We start from the raw sequence: 21,596 nt of genomic DNA on the forward strand, positions 1-21,596 counted from the left end.
GCAACAAACAAAGAAATATAGTTGGGTGTGGTGACACACATCTGTAACCCTAGTACTTGGGAAGCTGAAGCAGAAAGCATTTGAGGCCAGTCTGGGCTACACAGTGAGTCTCCGATTTGTTGTTTTTTTTTTGTTATTGTTGTTGTTTGTTTGTTTGTTTAAAAAAAAAGAGGCTGGAGAGATGGTTCAGAGGTTAAGAGCACTGGCTATTCTTGCAGAAGACCCGGGTTTGATTCCCAGCACCTACATGCAGCTGACAACTGTCCATAACTTCAGTTCCAGGGGATCCGATGCCCTCTTCTGACCTCTGTGGGCCCCTGCACAACACAGGTGCACTTACATGCATGCAGGCAATACACATAAAATAAAAATAGACGAAATATTTTTTAAAAAATGAAAAAAGAACAAGAACAGAAGAGCGGCAAGAACAGAATCACTGTTGTGGCTGGAGAGACGGCTCTGTGGGTAAGAGCACTGGCTGCTCTTACAGAGGACCTGGGTTTGATTCCCAGCACCCTCACGGTGGCTAACAATCATCTGTAACTCCAGTTCCAGGGAAATCCAACACCCTCTTCTGACCTCCATGGGCATTTCATGACACAGGTGCACTTAACACACATGCAGACAATACATTCATACACATAAAATAAAAATAATTTAAAAAAAGAATAGAATCATCATCAACCAGACTTTATAAAAAGAATAAACTTGTGCTCCAAAACACTATTATTGCTGTCATGGTGGTGCACACCTGTGATCCCAGCACTTTGGTGATGGCAAGAAAAATCAAGTGTTCCAGCCCAGGAGCCAGCAACATGGCTCAGCTGGTAAAAGGACTTGTGGGGTAAAGGTACTGTTCCATCACAAGCCTTATACCCTGAGTTCAATTCCTAGAACCCATATAAAAGACCAGAGAAGAGACTCCACAAAGTTTTCCTCTGACCTCCACATTCATGCCATGGCAGATACCCCCTCCCCAAAAAAAATCATGCACATACACATAATTGTAACTGAATAAATAAAAATTTTAAAGGAATTCCAGTCAATAGTAAGACCCTACTTAGACACACACACACACACACACACACACACACACACACACACAAAGGGCTTGGGAGATGGCTCACTGTGGTAAAGGTTCTTGCTACCAAGACTGATGACTTGAGTTAAGTCCCTGGAAGCCTCATGATAGGAGAGAACCTGGACCTGCAGGTTGTCCTCTGACTCCGGCACTCATGTTGTGGTGTGCGCACACACACACACACACACACACACACACACACACACACGTCTACACGAAAGGACAAATTCTGTATGATTTCACTTCTTTCATGTATTTTTGGTCACATTCATAGGGACAGGAAGTAGCAGCATGCTACTTTGTATCCCCTTTGCCTGGGGAGAAGGAGGAGTGGGTTCTCAAATGAGTATGGAGTTTAGGAAGATGAAAAGTTCTAGAGGTGGACCATGCTGATGACTGTACATCACCATGAATGTACAGAATACTACTAAACTTGTATTTTTAAAATGTAACGTTGAGCTGGGCGTGGTGGCACACGCCTTTAATCCCAGCACTTGGGAGGCAGAGGCAGGTGGATCTCTGTGTGTTCAAGGCCAGCCTGGTCTACATAGTGAGTTCCAGGACAGCTGGGGCTACAGGGAGACCCTGTCTCAAAAAGACCAAAAAAAAAAGTAATGTTGAAATGGCTGGACATGGTGGCACACCCCTTTAATCCCAGCACTTGAGAGACAGATGTAGACAGATCTCTGTGAGATTGAGGTCAGCTTGGTCTACAAGGAGAGTTCCAGGCATATCAGCATTAAAAGGAAACCCTGTCTCAAAAGGGGGAGGGGGGAAGGTTAAAATGGCTATATGATATATATTGTATCACAATAAAGAAAAAAAAATCAAGGCAAGCATAGCGCACACCTGCAATGCCAGCACACAAGGCAGAAGCAGGATAGCTGCAGGTTCCAAGCCAGCCTGGTCTACACAGAGAGCCACAGGCCGGTCGGTGCTACATAGTAAGATGTCTCAAGACAAAAACAAAAATCCCCAGACGTGATTAGCCACTGAACACATTTTTAGCATTGACCCACTTCGAAATAATCCATTTTAATCCATCTTTTTAAAATTTTGTTTTGTAACCTAAAATTTTTCCCTTTTTCTTGATTAAAATTGTATCAAATAATTCTATTATAGTGCCATTTAATAAGTAAATTATATTTCTGTACATAAACTTTGTTTTTTTTTTAAATCAAGAAAGTAAAAAGATAAGGCTGGAGATATGGCTCAGTGATTAAGAGCATTGTTGCTCTTGCAGAGGACCTGGGTTCGATTCTTAGCACCACAAAGTGGATAACAATCATTGTAACTCCAGTTCCAGAGTATCTGACGCCCTCTTCTGACCTTCTTGGGCATTGCACAATACAGGTGTACTTACATATATACAGGCCATACACTCATACACATAAAAAATAAATAAAATATTTTTAAATGAAAGCAAAAAGATAAAAGTAAAAATATTTGTATATTGCGTATGTGATAAGGGACTACATATTGATTCTTTTATTATCATAAAGACAAGTAACTCATTTAAAAGTTAGGCAAAAGAATTAACTAGACATTTCTCCAAAAACATAGAAATAGTTAATAAAGCTGAGTATGTTGGCACACACACATAGAATCCCAGCACTCAGGAGGCTGAGAAAGAAAGACTGTGTTTCCAGATCAGCCTGGGTTACACAGGAAGACCAGATCTCAAAACAAACAAACACCAATCAAGGGCTGTGAATGTAGCTCAGTTGGAAGAGTACTTGCCTAGCATGCATGAAGCCCTGGGTTCCAACCCCAGCACTGCAGAAACCAGACATGGCACATGCCTGTAATCCCAGCACTTGGGAGGTGAAGCCAGGACAATAGGGATTTCAAGGTCATCCTTGGCTAAACAGCAAATCTGAGGCCAGAATGGGCTACATGAGACTCTGTCCCCCCAAAAAAGTCATTCAGTACTTGAAAGATGTTCAACATCATTAGTCGCACTCACTATTCCCACGTGATCTCTCATCCAAGTTCTAACCATGCCCAACCCAATCACTTTTTTTGGTTCAGCAAATTTTAATGTAGCCTGGGCAACACTGTAAAATGGATTAGGCCTGTGTGACCCAGCTAGACTCCTGATTAGCCTCTGAGATCACTTAAGATCAAGCACAGTTTGGATGGCAGGCCCCTTGACAGCATGTCACTCTAGATCTACCCAGACCAGTATAAGTTTGAAATTTTCATAACACAAACTTTTATTTTTTAAAATATTTTATTTATTATTTTTTTTTATGTGCATAACACAAATTTTTAAAAATTAGACTGTCACCAACAGCAAGGCATGATGGTGTACACCAATAATCCCAGGACACAGGGCATGACGGTGTATGCCAATAATCCCAGGACACAGGGCATGACGGTGTATGCCAATAATCCCAGGACACAGGGCATGACGGTGTACGCCAATAATCCCAGGACACAGGGCATGATGGTGTATGCCAATAATCCCAGGACACAGGGAGGATGACGCAGGAGAATGACTGTAAATTTAAGGCCAGACTGGTCTATATAACAAGTTCCGGGTCAGTCAAGTCTACACAGCAAGATTCTACCTCCAAAAAATAAAAACAAATCCAAAATTTAAAAAAAAAATGCAATTTTTAAACTCCAAATTAAGAAGGACGATAATATTCTTACTTTTGAGCAATTCGAATCTTCTTCTTTTTGACTGTCAGGTCCTTCATAGGTATTTTCCATTAGAAGTTTCCGTAGCTTTTTTAGTTTAGGTCTGCATCTTCTTAATTCCCAATAATTATTAGAAAAACCAAAGATCTGGAAGTCATAATGGAACACAAGCCTTTAGTCACTATTCAAAAAGAAAATCACAAAGAACATTCCATATTTGCTCAAGAACAGAGAAAAGAAAGCAAAGGCGTTCTGCCTGCTCTTGGACAGGGACTCTTCCTTTCATCCACCTCAACTGAAGGAATGGGCATCCTCAGCAAGCATCTTCATAAAGCCCAATTAAGAAAGCACTGCCAGGTCTGGAGAGAAGGCTCAGAGGTTAAGAGCACTGGGTGCTCTTGTAGAAGACCTGGGTTCAATTCTCAGCACCCACATAGTGGCTAACAACCACACATAACTCCAGTTCCAGGGGATCAGATGCCCTCTTCTGACCTCTGCTAGTATTGCACGACATGGGTGCACTTACATACATGTAGGTAATACACTCATACAGATAAAATTAAAATAATAAATAAAATATTTTTTTTTAAAAAGAAAGCACTGCCAGATATAGTGGCACAGGTGCACCCCTTTAATCCCAGCACTCAGGAGGCCAACACAGATGAATATCTGTGAAATCATGGCCAACCTAGTCTACATAGTGAGTTCTGGGAGACCCTGTCTCAAAAAACTGAAAAGAAAGAAAGAAGGAAGGAAGGAAGGAGGGAGGGAGGGAGGGAGGGAGGGAGCAGGAGGGAGAGAGGGAGGGAGAGAGAGGGAGAGAGAGAGAGAAAGCACTGCCAATAAAATGACTATCAAATAACTATCAGCAATAGCATCCCATCTCAAGTGTACCCCAGTAACTAACTGGAGTCTCACCAGAAAAGAATGGCCAGGATGGCGACAATTCCACACACTGGATGGAAACAACTAAAAATGAAAATACTTACAGTGAAAAATGTAAAATGAGTAAGAGAAACGCCAGGCACGGTGGTACACACCTATAGTCCTAGCACTTGGGAGGTGGAGACAAGAGTCAAGAGTTCGAGGCCAGCCTGGGCTACATCACAAGACCCTGTCTCAAATATCAAGAGGCTGGGGATGTAGTTCAGTTGATAGAATGCTTGTCAAACATGCATGAAAAGCCCTGGATTCCATCACCAGCCTGCATAAACCAGGCATGGTTGGTACATGCCTGTAGTCCCAGTACTTAGGAGTTGGAGGCAAGATAGACCAGGATTTCAAGGTCATCTTCAGCTATAGAGCAAATTCTAGACTGAACTACATGAGACTCTGTCTCAAAAAACAAAACAACTCCCCCATACACACACGTACACACACGCACAGATTATTGAAATTCCTCTATTCCAATAATACCACATGAATCACTTCAACTTTCCAGCATGTTTGCTTCTTTCCTCTTCTATTTTTAAGGAAACAGCTGGCTTGAAGTCATTCTGAAAGAATTAAGGGCTATTCAATTGTTGTATGTGTGACAAAAGAGACAGGTTGGAGACTTTTGTTTGGTAACTACCATTAGCATTTTCCAAAACATTAACAATGTGTTACACTTGGCTACATACATTAAAAACTAACCCAACTTCAAAGCTAAGAAACATACTCCCTTCAAATCTCTAATTTCTTCATTTCTGTACTTCATAAATTCTACCAAATGTACTAGTTATGGTTTGAGGGATTTATTTTTTTTGAAAACATATCCAGAGCAAAATTCACTAAAAATAGGTAATCAAACAAAAATAAAATTACAACTTCATTAAAGAGCATTTAAACTTCATTAAAGAGCTAAGAAACTTACAACTTCATTAAAGAGCATTTTAGATTGCCAATGATGACATATTTTATATCAAAAGTTTTAACAAAAGGCAGATTTGACACACTTTGTCATTCTCAGACTCACATAAACCAGGGGACAAGAACTACCTCGGGGTGAACGATGTCGGGCTGTGTTTCCTCCATCTTCAATTGGTCTGGGGTTTTGCAGCCAGGGATGAAAAGCAACATGTTAGATGTGTCTGCTATCTTCAAGTCATAGGTTTTGTCTTTACTGCACAACACGGCTTGCTCCTCTTTATCACCACGAATCACAAGACTAGAGGACGATGGAGGGGAAAAGGAATGATTTATTCAGAGGCTAGTGGACATTTCACTTTCAAATAGTCCCAAAATCCTCTGGCTTCTAGATTTAAAATTAAGCCTGTTTCTGGCCCCTATGGTACAATGACGGATTCCACAAAGCAAATATTGGGTCCTGTGAGAGCCAGCCAGCTATCTGGCACATCACCAAGAGAAATAAACACAGGCAAGAAAGACTTAAAGAGGCCAGGAGGCCAAATGTGCTACATACATGCTGGGAAGAGCACAGATAAAGCATATAGAAGCATCAGTCAAGATGCCATGATTTTCAGCTGACTGAGGGAACACACACTTGTAACCCTAGCAATAAAGAGGTGGAGGGAGGATCAGGAGTTCAAGGCTATCCTCAGCTACATAATAAATTTTTACACAGTGAGTTCAAGGTCAGCCTGATCTACACATGGAGAGAGAGAGAGAGAGAGAGAGAGAGAGAGAGAGAGAGAGAGAGAATGAAAGAAAAGATCACTTTTCATTTTTAGACAGGGACTCACTATGTAACCTGGACTAGCCTAGAACTTGCTATATAGCCCAGATTGGTCTCCACTTCAGAGAGATCTGCCTGCCTCTGCCTCCCAAGTACTGGGATTAAAGATGTGCACCACTACACAAGACGACACAATCTTCTATAACAGGCTAAAGAGGTACTTCTTAAGATTATACATGCACATCTTGGGTGAATTTTGTTACAAAGCAGACTGGGCTATGGAAGGTCTGGGATGAGAACTAGGATTCTGCATCTCTAACAAGTTCCCAAGGGATGAGTATGCAGACCACGCCTGGTACCCACACTAGTCACCCTTGTTTGATTCTAAACAATCAGTGGAACAAACCCTGGTCTAATCAGCAGCTATGTGGCAAAGAAACTGGGACCTCAGGAGAAGACGGCCGAAATCCTGCATGAAAAAATATGAAAAGGAGATGTGTACAAACTGAACTACAGACTCTGAGGAAAGAGGTTTATCACAGTTGAGTAAGAGCGAGAAGGATGGAGGACAAAGGTGAAGAGAAGAAGAAAGACAAAGATAATGGAGATGACAGAGCATTGTTGGTCCTAAAAGTTTGCCTTGCTGATGACGTGTTTTACTCATCTCTGTGCAGATCACTTCTCTTAAACAATCAAGAACCTATAATAGGGGCCAGAGACATGGCTCAGCAGTGAAGAGGACCTGGGTTCAAATCTCAGCACCCATATGGCAGCTAACCATTGGTAACTCCAGTTCCAGGGGATCCAAAGCCCTTGTCTGTCCTCCATGGGCACTGCCTGACACGGGTGCACTTACACGGGTACAGACCATACATTCATACACATTAAATAAAAATACATGAATCAAAAACAATTTTTAATTATTAAAAAAATTTAAAAACCTATAATAAAAGACTCAAAAATTGTAAACTAAACCTTTAGTTTAAAGAACAAAATTTTTTTTAGATTTCTGGTGGCAATGTTTACTAGGTCCAAGGTTCTAGTCTTTAACACTCATTTCTGCATGTCACTATTCCCACTTGAAAGCATTCTGTCAGGCAGGGCCTGGTGTAGCACGCCTGTATTCCCAGCACTGGAAAACTGGAGGCAGAAAGATCACAAGTCAGCATCATCCTTGGCCTCAGAGAAAGTTTCAGACCAGACTGCCTAGAGACACCATCTCAAAATTAAAATAAAAAGAAAGGAAGAAAGAAAACAAGAAAAGGGGGGAGGGAAACAAATTCAAAAGGCATGTTTTCAGGTACTCACGTTGTCAGTTAAATTAACTATTTAATTACTATACATTAACTGGATAAAGAAAAGCTCCTCACACTTTGAGTCCTTCTCAATCTCTGACTCAGCTGGGGTGGAAACATATTAAGTGAAGTTTTTCTTCAATTCTCTTAAGGATAGTTTATGGCTAATGTGTGAAGCCTGGCCAGTTATCTAGAACATGGTGTGATGAGTCAGGTATGAAAATTCAGAGAGGGCTTAAAGACCTATAAGAGAGGAAAATACCCAATTAAATACACCTGTCAAAGGGCAGTACAGAAGCGAGCCAACTTGCAGGGGTTGGTAGTCCTCAGTCAAAACTAGTTTAGGGACCTGGTAAGGTGGCTCAAGGTGTTTACCCTCAAGCCTAATAACCTGAGTTCAATCCCTAGACTTAAATGTTGGAAGGAGAGACCCAACACTCATGCACTTCCCAATAAATAAATGCCATTTTAAAAATTAAAAGAAAAAGGAATAGTTGAGAGATTCTCAAATGGAAATCTCAACACTGCCTTCAAAGTTTTTATAAGATTTACTGCTGACTGTGGTGATGCACGCTACTAGAATATGCTAAAGCGGTAGAGGCAGGAGGATCACCATTTTTAAGCTAGCCAGGACTACACTTTTGTCTAGGTGTAATAACACTCCATCTTTAATTCCAGCCATGACAGGTGTATGGATCTCTTATAAGCCAGAGGCCAGCCTGATCTACATAGTACATTCCCGACTAGACAGGGCTACACAGTGAGACCATGTGTCCAAAAAAAGTACTGTCTCAGATTAAAACTAATAACACTGAAAACTCCAGACTTAAAAGTACACATATATTCTTTCATATATTGCTGTGACAAACTTTTTTTTAGTTTTATTTGACAAGTTCATACATGTATATAATGTATGCTGATTCCTTTCCCCTCCTCACCCTCTCTTATCTTCTTCCCATCCCTGTAACTTTTGATGTGTGTGTTTTGTTTTGTTTTGTTTTTTTCCTTATACTGGAAACTGAATCCACAGCTTTCACTCTCAGCAACACCCTGAGTCACTACTTCAACTGTTTTTGACAGGACTGAAGTTTGAACATTATGCCATTAGACAAGTTCTCTACCACTGAGCCGGGACCAGTCCCTGCCCTAGTTTAGCATTTTATTTGTTGGTTTTGGTGAGGTTTTTATGTCTGTCTTGTTTGTGACAGGGTCTCATTGTGCAGCCCTGGCTGGCCTAGCATTCACTTTGTAGACCAGGCTGCCCATAATTCACAGAGATTAGTGGGATTAAAGGCTACAGGTCAGTACACCTGTTGCTTTTTTTTTTTTTTTTTAAGACAAGGTCTCACTATGCAGTATTGGCTGGCTTGGAACTTGCTATGTAGACCAAGCCCCTTCCTTTTAAAATGCAAGGTCTTGGCAGTAAATATGCAGTAGACATGGAATTAAAAATAGCTTCAGGTCTCCAGTAAATGACCTCAACCAAGTGTGCAATATACATGTCCTACCTATTGTTAGAGTAAAAACTGTAGGTGGAAAGCCAGATCTCTATAATACTAGACATCGCAGTTATAGTTTGAGATATAAGACAAAGCGTTGTGAGATCCTTTGCAACATTGTTAAGGCCTTCACACTTTCCCTGGAGTTCTCTTCCTGACATTTCCCCGCTGGTACGAGTCTCCAAGTTCAGCTAAACCAGTCTTACTCATGACTAAGGTCCAGCCAACTGGTCAGACTAGCAAGGTCGTGGACTGCCCTGGGCAGATGACAGCGGGCTGGGGCTCAGGCCACCAGCCAGTGGGCGACCCCTGGGTCAGTGCATCATCGCTCTTCATTCTGACTTCTCCCTCTAAGAGACCGAGCAGGGGCCATGCACGAGCCTGGGGGTCTGCGCGTCGGGGTCCCCGGGCTCCAGCTCACCTGTGTCCGGCCTCCAGCTGCTGGCACAGCGCGGGCTCCAGCTCCAGCAGGCAGAAGTCGCCGCCGGCCGCGCCGCTGGCACCCGGGCCGAAGCGCAGACAGTGCACGGTGGGCAGCAGCTCCGCGGGGTTCAGCTTGGCGATCTGCAGCGTCGCGTCCACCTCCTCGCGGGTCCGCATCGCGGCGCTGGGACCGGACATCCCGCAACACCAGGAGGGGAGTGGCTTTGGCAGACAGGACCAGAGCTCACCCCGGGAAGAGAGCTGCGGAGCTGACAACTAGAGGTGCCGGAGGCTTCAAAAGCGCGCCAAGGCGGCTGAGGGCGGGCTTCCGGGGCGGAGCGCGACGCAGACTGTCCGAAAGCGTCCACGTGCGCAATCGCCTAGCAGTGGGCTTATCGCAGGCGCATCCTCCGTGTAGGCGGGGACACAGCTTCTGGCCGGGTACTCGGGGAAGGTACCGGGAGCGATTTTGAGACCCCCGCTAGAGCCACAGGAGGAACTCGCACCGCCCCTTCCGCCAGCCTGCGCCCCACCCCCTTACTTCCCCAAGGCTTCTTTCCCGGGTGGCAGTAGTGGGTCCTGGGATTAGGAATTTGCATGCAGATTTTTGTAACCGTGTAAATCATGCTCCTGGTCAGAGCGTTATACACATAGAAGCAGATTCCTGCCCGTGGTGGCACAGCTTGAAGTTGGAAAGTCTGATTCCGGCCTAGTCTTTGTGGCTCTAAAATCTTCTTGCCCAGTTTTGTGAAGACAGTCCAGCACCAGGAACTAGATCGGCATCTCACTTGTTTGGGCTCTGAGACCATCCTAGATGGAAGACAAGTTGTCGAATAAACTACTTCATCTGCGCTTAGGGGAACATGTGACACTATCAAAAGGAAAGCAGGCAGGCTTTCTGGGGCTGGCAAGGCCCTGTTGGCTCCAGGGAGAATCAGAAACTCAGCACCACGGACTGTGAGGTCTTGTTGACCAGAGTTTTAAAATGAACCTCCAGGAAGTTGTCACAGCTTGATGTGTGAGCTCCCTGGGGATGCCAGCAGAACCCCACCACCCCGCCCCTGCCCGATGGACTCTGGCTCTCTTTGAAAAGTGAAGCAGCCTGGGAGGAATATTTCTCTTTAGAGAGTTTGGCCTCCTACTTGTTTAAGCCAGACTTTGGTTGTAGTAAAAGAATGTATTGAAGGGTGGTGAAGGGTTGAAATAGAAGCAAATGAACAGGTAGTTGTTTTTTTTCGGTTCTTTGGTAGAATAATGTGAAAACAATAGACCAGGGTGTCCCACAGGTCTGTGTGGAGCTGTAGTTGGTGGAGGAAAGGTTGGCATATTACTTAATGTATCTTCTCTCTCTTTTTTAAAATTTTATTTATTTTTATTTTATACGTATGCATGTATTGCCTGCATGTAGGTAAGTGCACCCGTGTCGTGCAATGCCTCCAGAGGTCAGAAGAGGCTGTCAGATCCCCTGGGACTGGAGTTATGGACAGTTGTTAGTTGCCATGTGGGTGCTGAGATTCGAACTTGGGTCTTCTACAAGAACAGTCAGTGTTCTTAACCACTGCACCATCTCTGTATCTTCTCTTTTAAAACATCTGAATCCAAAAAGAAAATGATGGAGCATTGTGCTGAATATGAAGGCCTTGAGAATTTATTATTGGGGGCCAGGGAGATGGCTCAGCAGGTAAAAGCACTTGCCTGACAACCTGAGTTCAATCCCCAGAACCCTCAGTGGAAGGAGAGAACCAGCTCCCAAGTTGTCCTCTGGCATCCACACATATACCATGGCACACACATGCCCATAATCTCACACACATTACACACACACACACACACACACACACACACAATAATAATAATAAATTAAAATTTTGAAAGAGAATTTATCACAGGGAAGATAGCCATCCACTGCACTTGCACTGTTAAAATGAAAACATTCAGACTGGTGAGATGGGTCAGTGGGTAAAGGTGCTTGCTCCTAAGCCTGATGATCTGAGTTCAATCCCTAGGACACATGGTAGGAGAGAACCAACTCTGACTTCCACGTACATGCCACAGAAGGAATTGCATGTACATACATGCACATGCGCACACACACACACACACACACACACACACACACAAATAATAGGTTTCTGAAGGGGAGGGAACATTCCTTACAAACAGAAGTAGTGTAAGGAGAACAGGGACATTTTCATTAGCTAGGCCTGGCTTGGACTACTACGTAGCTCTGTCCTCGGTGTTTTGTGGCATCTGCCAATTACTTTTCCTAGCTGAAATTCCTTATTTGTGAAATATATGTCAAGCCTAGGCTACTTAATAAATGGCAACTGGGTTTTAGTTCTTATTTACCATCACTAATTTTTTTAGTGTTTTATTATTTTTTATGTGTATGAGTGTATTGCTTGCATGTATATAAGTGCACTCAAGTCGTGCAATGCCTGTGAAGGACAGAAGAGGGCTTCAGATCCCCAAGAACTGGAATTACAGACAGTTGTTAGCTACCATGTGGGTGCTGGGATTCAAACCCAGGTCCTTTGCAAGAGCATCCAGTGCTTCCCAACTGCTGAGCTATCTCTTCAGCCCCCGTCACTAATTATTGAATAATTTCATTTCTATAATGAGATCAAGTTATATTAATTACATTTCTGATTGCTGGGACAAAATACCCTGAAAACCAACTTAAAGAGGGGTTTATTTGGGCTTACAGTTTGAGGAGATACAGTCCATCCCAGTGGGAAAGGCATGGTGGCAGGAGCAGGACATGCTGAGCAAGTTGTACCTGCAGTCAGGAAGAGTAGAGAAATGAATGCTTTCAGTCCAGTACCCCAGTCCATGAAATGGTACTGCTCACATTTACGGTGGCTCTTCCCATCTCAACTAACCTAATCCAGAAAATCCTTCATAGACATGCCCAGGGGGCTTGTTTACAGGGTGATTCCAAATCCAAATATCCTGTCACAGAGGAGATAGACTCTCATGAGGCACCCACCTCTCTGTGAGAATTTATAGGTAGCTAATGGTTGCTGGGTGAGGGAGAAACATTTTCTTTAGTGGTTTAGTCACTGGTAAAATGCCCAAGCTCATGTAAATAACCTCTCACCCATATGCCTGTAAGCAACTCTAATGAAACTCATGCTCCCCATCTGAGGCAGGCAACTCAGCAGCTTCAGTCTGGAAGCGATAACTTCCACATCAAAGAACTTAAATGAAGAACCCAGGAATTCATGTCAAGGAGCATGCCTAGATTACTGGAGGCAGTTAGTATGAGGAAATCTACCCCTATGGAGAGACAGCATAACAGAGGAGCTTCCAGAGTGGCCTCTACAGTCAGAACAGCTGGGGTCAACCCCCACCCTACCTTTGCTCTACTAGGGAAGATTCGCATAGTCCCCTTTGAGCCTCAGCTTTCATCTGAAAAATGGGAAGAAAAAGTGGCTGATTCACAGAATTATTTTGAAGTGTAACATTTAACATATGTAACTCCTTGGGAACATGACCAGGCATATAGAAATGGCTTAGTAAGTATAATCTATTATTATTCCATTAAAAAACTCTCAACTCTACCTAACTCAATAGCTCCCTTAAAAGTTAAAATAATGTGCCTGGCATGGTAACTTGTGCCTATAACCCCCACACTGAAGAGGTTGAGACAGGCCCGGGCTACAGAGTTCTAGATAAGTAAAGAAATAAATTTATTAATTCACAGATATTAGCCAGGTCTGGTGGTGCAGGCCTATAAGCCTAGCATTTAGGAGACTGAAACAAGTGGTAAAGTGTTTACCTTGCATACGCCCTGCGTTTATGAATGGATGAATTGTAGTAAACCCCCTTGTCCTTTAAGGACAGTAGCACTTGGCTCACAAAGAGTTAACAGACTTCTCTGGATTCTGTTGATGTAGAGGCTTGAGGAGGGGGAAGTCTGTTCCCAGAATGCTGGGAAGAAGACCAGACAAGCTGCCCTTGGGATGCCAGGGCAGGTGTAGGCCCCCTTTTATGTTTCTACGTACCTCAAAGGAGGTCTGTTACTGGGCCAGTCTCCACAGCCTTCGGTGCACTTTGCTTGCTTTCTCACTGTTATGATGGGAAAATTCCTATGTGTTTTGCACTGATTGAACACTTATCATATGTAAACTCTGTGTGAACTTCAAACATTGAACTTTCAATGAAAGCTCTCAAGAGGATAGTAAAAGTGCTCTTGAGCGGACAAATGCCTAGGGTTCCCTGGTTTTAATTTCTAATTTCTTAGTTTTTCAGAATCAGTCAAGTGGTGGGGGCGGTGCTCAGTGAGGCTACAATTAATAACAAGTCAAGGATGATGATTCATGCCTGTAATCTGAATACTTGGGAGGCTAAGGCAGGAGGGTGAATTTGAGGCTTGCCTGGGCTACATAATGAGATCCTATCAAACAAGACAAGACAAGACAAGACAAGACAAGACAAAACAAGACAAGACAAGACAAGACAAACAAAAATCCGAAGGGCTGGCAAGATGACCCAGTGTGTAAAGGTGCTACCACTGAGCCTGACAACTTGAATTCTATCCTCAGAACTCACATGTTGATAGGAAAGAACTGTCTCCTGAAAGTTTGTCCTCTGACCTCTACAGGTGTGTTGTAGTGCTTGCACACACATGTACACAAAGTAAATAAATATTAAAAAATTTTAAGTCCCAAAAGTTAATTAATTAAATAACACATATTAGCCAGGCATGGTGGTATATACCTATAATATCAGCATCAGGAGGCTGAAGCATGAAGATTACAACTTGAACTGCAAAGTAAAAAACCTGTTTTAAATAAAACAGAGATAAATATATAAAATAATTTTCATTTTATTTTTGTATAAAATTTGTCACAGTATAAGCTTTTTGTTGTGCATAATTTAAAATATTTTCATGATGCTTTGACAGCATAAACTAAATGGAAAATGAGTCACATAGTTGAAATAATGGATATTTCAAAATTCAAGAGAACATAGAAGGCTTAATGAGGTAGGTGTACTCAGATGTTTGCAACTCCTTTTAGTGGATAATTTTAGATTAAGAAAATGAAGAAATGAAGACCTTATTTTGCTGAATAATGCCATCATTTCTTTTTATTTGGAAACTTAAAATTTGGATAAATGATATACTTCATGCCAGCATGGTAGTGCATGCCTGGAATCCCAGCACTAGGGAGGCAGAGGCAGAAAGATCATTGCAAGTCTGAAGTCGGCCTGGTCTAAGTATCAAGTTCCAGGCCAGCCAGGGATATATAGTGAGACTGTGTATCAGAAAAGAAAAGAAAAAGAGAAGGAAGAGAAAAAAGAAAAGCAAAATATATGTTTAGGGTTTTTTTTACATTTTATTTATTTTGGGGGGGGCGTGGGTTGGTGTGCTTGTGGAGGTCAGAGGACAACTTGCAGGATTCGGTTCTCTCTTCCTTGCGGGTTTTGGGGATGGAACCCAGATCATCAGGTCTGGAGGCAAGTGCCTTTACCCATTTGCTGAATATATTGGCTGGCCCACTATATTCATTTATGTAGTATATTTTTTATTGGATTTTTGTATATTTCATAAAAGTACCTTAATCATCTTTATACCCCCTCCACCATCTGCACCCTCCCATAGCCCCACCCCACTGAATTTCAGGCATTGCATCATTTGTGTTAAGTCAGTGTACTCAGATGTCCCTCAGTGTAAGTTCATTCACTGGAGTCTAGACAGCCTATCTAGAGTCACTCCCTTAAAGAAGATCAACTCTCTCTCACCCAGCAGTAACCAGCTGCCAATTGTTCCTCAGCTAAAGTTGGGGCCTGCGACCCATTTCCCCAGTTCCATGCTGAGTTTTGTCATCTTGAATTTACATGGGTCTTGTGCATGCTGACACCACTGCTGGGGTTCATATGAGCATACACAGAGTTGTGTTGCATGCTGTAGCTGCCACATGCAGACGAAGTGCTGTTTGCTTTGTGGATAGCACACAAATAAAAAGTAGAGTCATTTTACTCAAAAATGAACCTTTTCTGGCTAAGGCTTGAGCAGCAAAAAGTACAATATTTTGTTGATGTATACAGCAACTGCATTCCTATTTAGGATTATGTTAAAATTGTACTGAAACTGTCTCCTAAAAAAGACAATTGAGATTCGGAATAATTCAATTCTTTGTGAAGTATTGTCCTAAGGAAATGTGATGTCTAACTCCCTGATCACTAAAATCCAGTAGCAACCTAATAATATAACAGATTGTAACCCCGACTCTTAAACTTCCCAACAGAACGTCTGGGAGATAACCATAGATTCACAACCGTTTCATGTCATTGCAAAAGTAATCGGTAGGTGGCAGCACAAACCAATGTATTGAGCATTCACTGCCCTCAGTGGAGCGCTCCCCAAGAGAAACTCTCAGCTTACCTGGTAATGCTCTATTTCCACTGCTATGAAATAGAAACACAGAAATTTTACAGAGTATTTTGTCTATTGACTCCCACAAAATTGAGCATGTGTTATGCATGTATTTTTATTTCATTTATATTGTATTTCATTAAGGTATCATACTTCAATCATCTGAACACACACACACACACACACACACACACACACACACACACAGAGCAGAGGCAGGCAGATCTGGAGTTCAAAGCCAGGCTTGGCTACATATGGCATTTGAGGTCAACCTGGGCTACATGGGACAAAAACAAAAATTATTCCCATTTGGAGAAGTAATATCGGGTTTCATCACCCAAAATTGTTTTGTCTTATGTTAAGGTGCTTTTTTTTTTTTTTTTTTTTTTTTTTTTTTTTTTTGTCTTTTTGAGACAGGGTCTCCTTGTAGCCCCAGCTGTCCTGGAATTCACTATGTATACCAGGCTGGCCTTGAACTCACAAAGATCCACCTGCCTCTGCTTCCCAAGTGCTGGGATTAAAGGCGTGCGCCACCATGCCTGGCTAAGGTGTTATTTTATTAATGTTACAGAACATCTCTAGAAAGAATTATTCTTGTTTTATCAATAGAAAACTGAGAAGAGATTGAGAATTAGCATAAGATTGCAAAGTTATCAAATGACAGAACCAGGATAAAAACTGTATGGTTGGGTGAAAAACCTGTGCAGAATATTGATTTTCTGTGTAGTAATTACAAGATTACGACATGCGAAACAAACACCTGTTACTCTAAGTAAGTCTAGGGCATGACCTTCATACTTTGCAGAATGGGACTCTTGGAATCACATTTAACTAGAACCTGTCTCTCTTAGTCCGCCTTTTTGTCATTGTCTTTTTGTAAACATTAATAAGCTTAAATAATTTCTTTTGGCAACGAGTAGCCTGTTATTTCCTTTCTGGCATATGGCTGAGCGCAGCCTTGATAATTTATGGAACTAGCATTCAAGGGCTGCCTAACTTTCTAGGTGTGAAACTTGGGCAAATTATACCTTTTTAATTTGTACTTGAAAATAATACACACTAGGGTTTCTTGAGGATAGATTAAACAATATAAACAAGGCTCCTAGTGTCATGTAAAACAATTAATGCTCAACAAACATTTGTAATTTTTCAGCTAATGTTAAGGAGTGGTTTTTAAAATGTTGGAAAATATGAATCTGATTTTTTTTCGAGAGAGAGAAGAGAGAGAGAGAGAGAGAGAGAGAGAGAGAGAGAGAGAGAGGTTTGTAATCCCAGAACTTGGAAGGTTAAGGCAGGAGGATCATGAGTTTGAGGTCAGCCTGGGATAGCAAGGTCAGCAAGATCCCCCCTTCTCTCTCTCTCTCTCTCTCTCTCTCTTAAAAGAAAATATTTTAAATCTATCTTGTCTATATAGATAGGGCTTGTCTATCTATGAGAGACTGTGGAGAGGGCTTTGTGTAGAATCAAATAAGTGTTCTAAAGGTATATGTGAAGCTTCTTTTAAAAGCTGATCTACCATAAAAGACATGACCTCTCAATAGCACCTATGCAGTAGTTTACAGACCAAAAGTGAAAGCCCACTTCTTATGTATATTTTACACCAACTGTCATTCAAATGTATTTGTACTGACTGTTCTAAAGGCTTAATGTATTGCTCTCTTTTTGTCAAGTTTATTGTTTTTTGTTTATTTTATGAGACAGAATCTTTCTATGTAGCCCCCCCTTGGTTCAAACTCACAATCTTCCAGCTTCCACCTATGAAGTGCTGGGAATACAGGCGTGTCATCATGCCTGGGAAGAGGCAGTTATTTTAGAATACTGTCCGGAAGCCAGAATGACACTTAACTGCTTGCTTGCCTTAGACAAGTTACCTCCCCTCTCAGAGTCGGCTTCCTAGTGTAAAACGAAGGCAATGCCCAGCTGATGACTGCTGGAATAATAAAGCAAGTAAATCACCTATCTGAAGCATTTTTAAGGCGGCAGATGTCCACAGGTGCTGGCCACAATTATTTTAAGAGGGGAATTAAGCACGTTTAGGTAACCTTGGGAATGGAGCTGGATCCGAGGTCTGTCTGAACCCCGGGCCAGTATCCTTTACAGATTCCATGGTAGTTGTGCACTATCTATGGGGAGAGGGGAGAGTAGAATGCTGAATTTCTCCATGCCCTTCAGTGATACTATATCCTCAACTGCTCGCTATTTGAGTATGTTCTCATTTTTATTCTCTGAAACTGGGCTATGGAAAGTATAATAACGCAAAATTCCACAGCGTGAGCTTTGGGAGTGGGGGGGAAAAAAAAGGAGAAAATCTGTGGAGCTCAACCTCCAGCAGCACACACGCAGAACCGGCGCCCCGCCCAGATGTTTATATTTTCCTCCTTTGGCCCCTCCCCCGGCCACGCGGGCACCCAGGCCACGCCCCGAAACCGGAGTTCCTGGGGCGGGACTCGCCCGGCGCTTTAGCTCCTCCCCAGGGATTCCCTCACCAGCCAATCCCAATCCATCCATGGGACCGCCCGGAACAAAGATGGCGGGGACCCCCTCCGTGAGGGCAGACTGATTCCCAACGCCGGGCACCCGGGCGGGACAGTCAAGGCAGCGAGTGGCAGCCGCACGGTCCAGACCATGGAGGAAGGCGGCAGCGCTGGCAGCGGCGGCAGCGACAGCAGCACCGGCGGGAGCGGCGGGGCGCAGCAGAGAGAGCTGGAGCGCATGGCAGAGGTCCTAGTCACCGGGGAGCAGCTCCGGTAAGGCGAGATGCACTGGTGGGCTCGCGGTGGCACTACCAGCCCGTGCCCGCTGCGATCCTGCGCGCACGCGCGATCTGGCTCGTGGCTGGCGCGTCGCGCAGGGCGCGGGGCCAGTTGCAGGCGCGTGGAGGGATGGTTTGCGCGGCGCGGGCGCCTGGCTGTTGTAGCCGGGGGACTCCCTGCTCCAGCCGCGCTGCGGGAACCGATGCCGATGCCCAGCCCGGCTGCCGCAGCCCTGCGTCCGCAGACTCGCCATCACACACCGCGCACTCCCTGTGCCAGGTCACCAGGCTCTGCCAGGTCTCCCAGATGACAGCCCAGCCTACTCGGTCCAGAAAAAAGAGGGGTCGGTTCTTATAAAAGGAACCACTCCCAGATAAAAAGAGCCAGCGCAGTGATTGCCTGTGGCTCAGTGGTTTTTTTTTTTTTTTTTTCTAGCGAGGCATGCTTCCCTCCCCCGTGCCTCAGTTTACTCGTCTGTAAAACGGGGCGGATCACCTTAAAGGGGTGCAGGGGAGGTTCACCTGTGAGAACCTTTCAGATACCTTTTACCTGTCCTTTAATTGCCACTTCGTCAGTCGTCGTCTGGGTCCGCAAGGGGGCGTGGAGATATCTGGTGCGGTGCCCACGTTTTGGGCCATGGACTTGGGTGGATCGACAGCACTGCTGCAAGAATTAGGACTTGGGTCCCACAAACGCAGAAACAAGCACCGACCCTCTGGACCCTCTGCCGTTCCCATCCCTTCCTGTTCCTTTTTCTTGGGCATATGTTTAAGACTCGTGCTTAGATTTGACTGCTTCCGCAGCTGTCGGTGGTGCGGTCATAAATCAGTTTGCCAGGAAAAAAGAATCCGGTTCTGCCGTGTTTCGTCCACTTGAACGGTGTCCCTGTTCTACCAAAACAAGCCCCAACTCCCTCGAGTTCTTGGCCTGAATGTTCCGCCTAATTTTGGTTTCTAAATGGCTGTTTCAAGACTTGAAGGAGAATACTGCAAAGGTCTCTGGAGGTCTGGTTAACCACCCAGCTTTGCAGCGCTCCGTTTGAGGAAGTCAATGTTGGAAACCGGGATTCATTGAGTTCAGTGTGACAGATGGAAAAATCGAACATTTCTGTTCCTTGTTGTAATTCTAAGTGTGTGGCTGAATTTAAAGGGGATTAAAAACTTGTTTTTCCCTCATCAAGACTGCTTTCTAATTAAAAAGATGACGTAAAGCTTTTCTGATTCAATCTTTCTTAATAGTTTAATTTCCTTGCTGTTGTTACGATATTGCCTTTTCAAAAGGCTTCCTTTGGATACGTTCCTTTTTATTTCTTTTACAAATATTAAAGGGCATAAGGACTTCTCGAGTCTCAGAATGTCTTTCTCCTTCAAGATGCTCATCCTCAAATGCCCCCTTTTTCACGGTCCCTGCAGGCTTGAAGTCTTTCTCATCACCTTTTCTGGTGACTGAAGGGCCATCCTGGAATGCTGGTAAACAGATGGTTGGAACTCGGGTCAGACCTGGGTTTGAGTTTCTGGTCCTCCACTGCGTTATCATGACTTTGTTTCCAGGAGGGCTTTATGCCAGAGTGAATCCTGGCCTTCACTAGTATAAGGCCTTGGATGAGTTATTTAATTAAGAAGGATGAGTAAGAATGGGATGTACACTGAAGTGTTATTATGAGGATTGTGTGGAGTTAGTGCTTAGGCCAGGGCTTGATACATAGTAAGCACCATATAATCATTAGCTAGTGTAGCCATGACCTTGGACACATTCATTCACTTGTCTGAGCTGTTTCCTCGTTTGTAAAGTGACAATAAAGATAAAAATGTTTCATGGGGTGCTTTTGAGAATTTGCCCCTGAGCATCCGGTATTGGTGAGCAATCCAAGTGCCCGCTGGAATTAATTGGTATTACTGATCTCTCTCTGTCAGTGCAGTAACTTCCAGCCTTGGGATAGATGTTTGGAGGGAGGGACTGAGTGGTTGTTCAGAGCACAGGATATAGAACCAGCTGTCTGGATTTTTCTTCTGTCTCTGCCATGTGTTACTTCTGTGACCTGGGGACAACTGACTTCCTCTCTTGCCTCAGTTTCCTCTTTATAAAAGGAGATTTGGAGGACAATTCTATTTCAGGAGTTTGGGGAGCATTGAAATGTCTTAAGCAAAGTTGGATGTGGTATCACATACCAGCACTTGGGAAACATGAGGATTACAAATTTAAGGTCAGCCTGCCCTGTGTAGTGAGTACCAGGCCAGCAAAACCCTGTCTCAAAAAAATAAATAAATAAATAAATAAAAAAGTAAAAAATAAAGAAAGAAAAAAGAAAAGAATGTCTGAGTAAATGTTAGCCATTTAAATTTACTTTGGAGAATTTAAAGTCAAAGTTTAAAATTGACTTTGGACGCCAGGTGTGGTAGCGCATGCCTTTAATTCCAGCACTTGGGAGGCAGAGGCAGGCAGATCTCTGTGAGTTCAAGGCCAGCCTGGTCTACATAGTGATTTCTAGACCAGCTGGGACTACAGGTAGACACTGTCTCAAAAAGACCAAAAAAATTTTTTTTACTTTGGAGAATCCAACAATTGAACTTTTTGATTCGTTTGTTTTTATTTTGTAAGAGCGCTTTGCCTGCATGTGTATACAAGTGCACCATGTGCGTCAGATCCTCTGGAACTGAAGTTACAGATGGTTGTTAGCTGCCATGTGGGTGCTGGGAATTGAACCTGGGTCCTCTGCAAGAGCAGCCAATGAAATGTTCTTAACCTCTGAGTTATCTCTCCAGTCTCAACAATTGCAATTTCAACTATTTTAAAGCAATTTAGAAAACATCTTACTGTGTGTGTGTGTGTGTGTGTGTGTTGAGTGCACATGCCACAGATTGCATGTGAAGGACAGAGCACAATTTTCAGGAGTTGATTCT

General features: G+C 43.4%; 2 protein-coding genes across 2 annotated transcripts in view; one reads left to right on the forward strand and one right to left on the reverse strand.

Annotated features, from left to right (window-relative positions):
• Dscc1 (DNA replication and sister chromatid cohesion 1) overlaps positions 1-9,959 on the reverse strand; it is a 22,155-nt gene extending 12,196 nt beyond the window's left edge. The window contains exons 1-3 of the mRNA XM_008837980.3: positions 9,560-9,959; positions 5,708-5,876; positions 3,740-3,874 (exon numbers count right to left, since the gene is read on the reverse strand). Coding sequence (XP_008836202.1) covers positions 3,740-3,874; positions 5,708-5,876; positions 9,560-9,759 — 504 coding nt within the window. The 5' untranslated portion in view covers positions 9,760-9,959. The remainder of the gene's footprint in view (positions 1-3,739; positions 3,875-5,707; positions 5,877-9,559) is intronic.
• Positions 9,960-18,439: 8,480 nt separating this feature from the next.
• Positions 18,440-21,596, forward strand: part of Deptor (DEP domain containing MTOR interacting protein) — a 177,747-nt gene continuing 174,590 nt past the window's right edge. The window contains exon 1 of the mRNA XM_008837981.3: positions 18,440-18,690. Coding sequence (XP_008836203.1) covers positions 18,569-18,690 — 122 coding nt within the window. The 5' untranslated portion in view covers positions 18,440-18,568. The remainder of the gene's footprint in view (positions 18,691-21,596) is intronic.

The sequence above is a fragment of the Nannospalax galili genome, unplaced genomic scaffold (genome assembly GCF_000622305.1).
Source record: "Nannospalax galili isolate Female #2095 unplaced genomic scaffold, S.galili_v1.0 scaffold17, whole genome shotgun sequence".
Classification (NCBI taxonomy): domain Eukaryota; kingdom Metazoa; phylum Chordata; class Mammalia; order Rodentia; family Spalacidae; genus Nannospalax; species Nannospalax galili.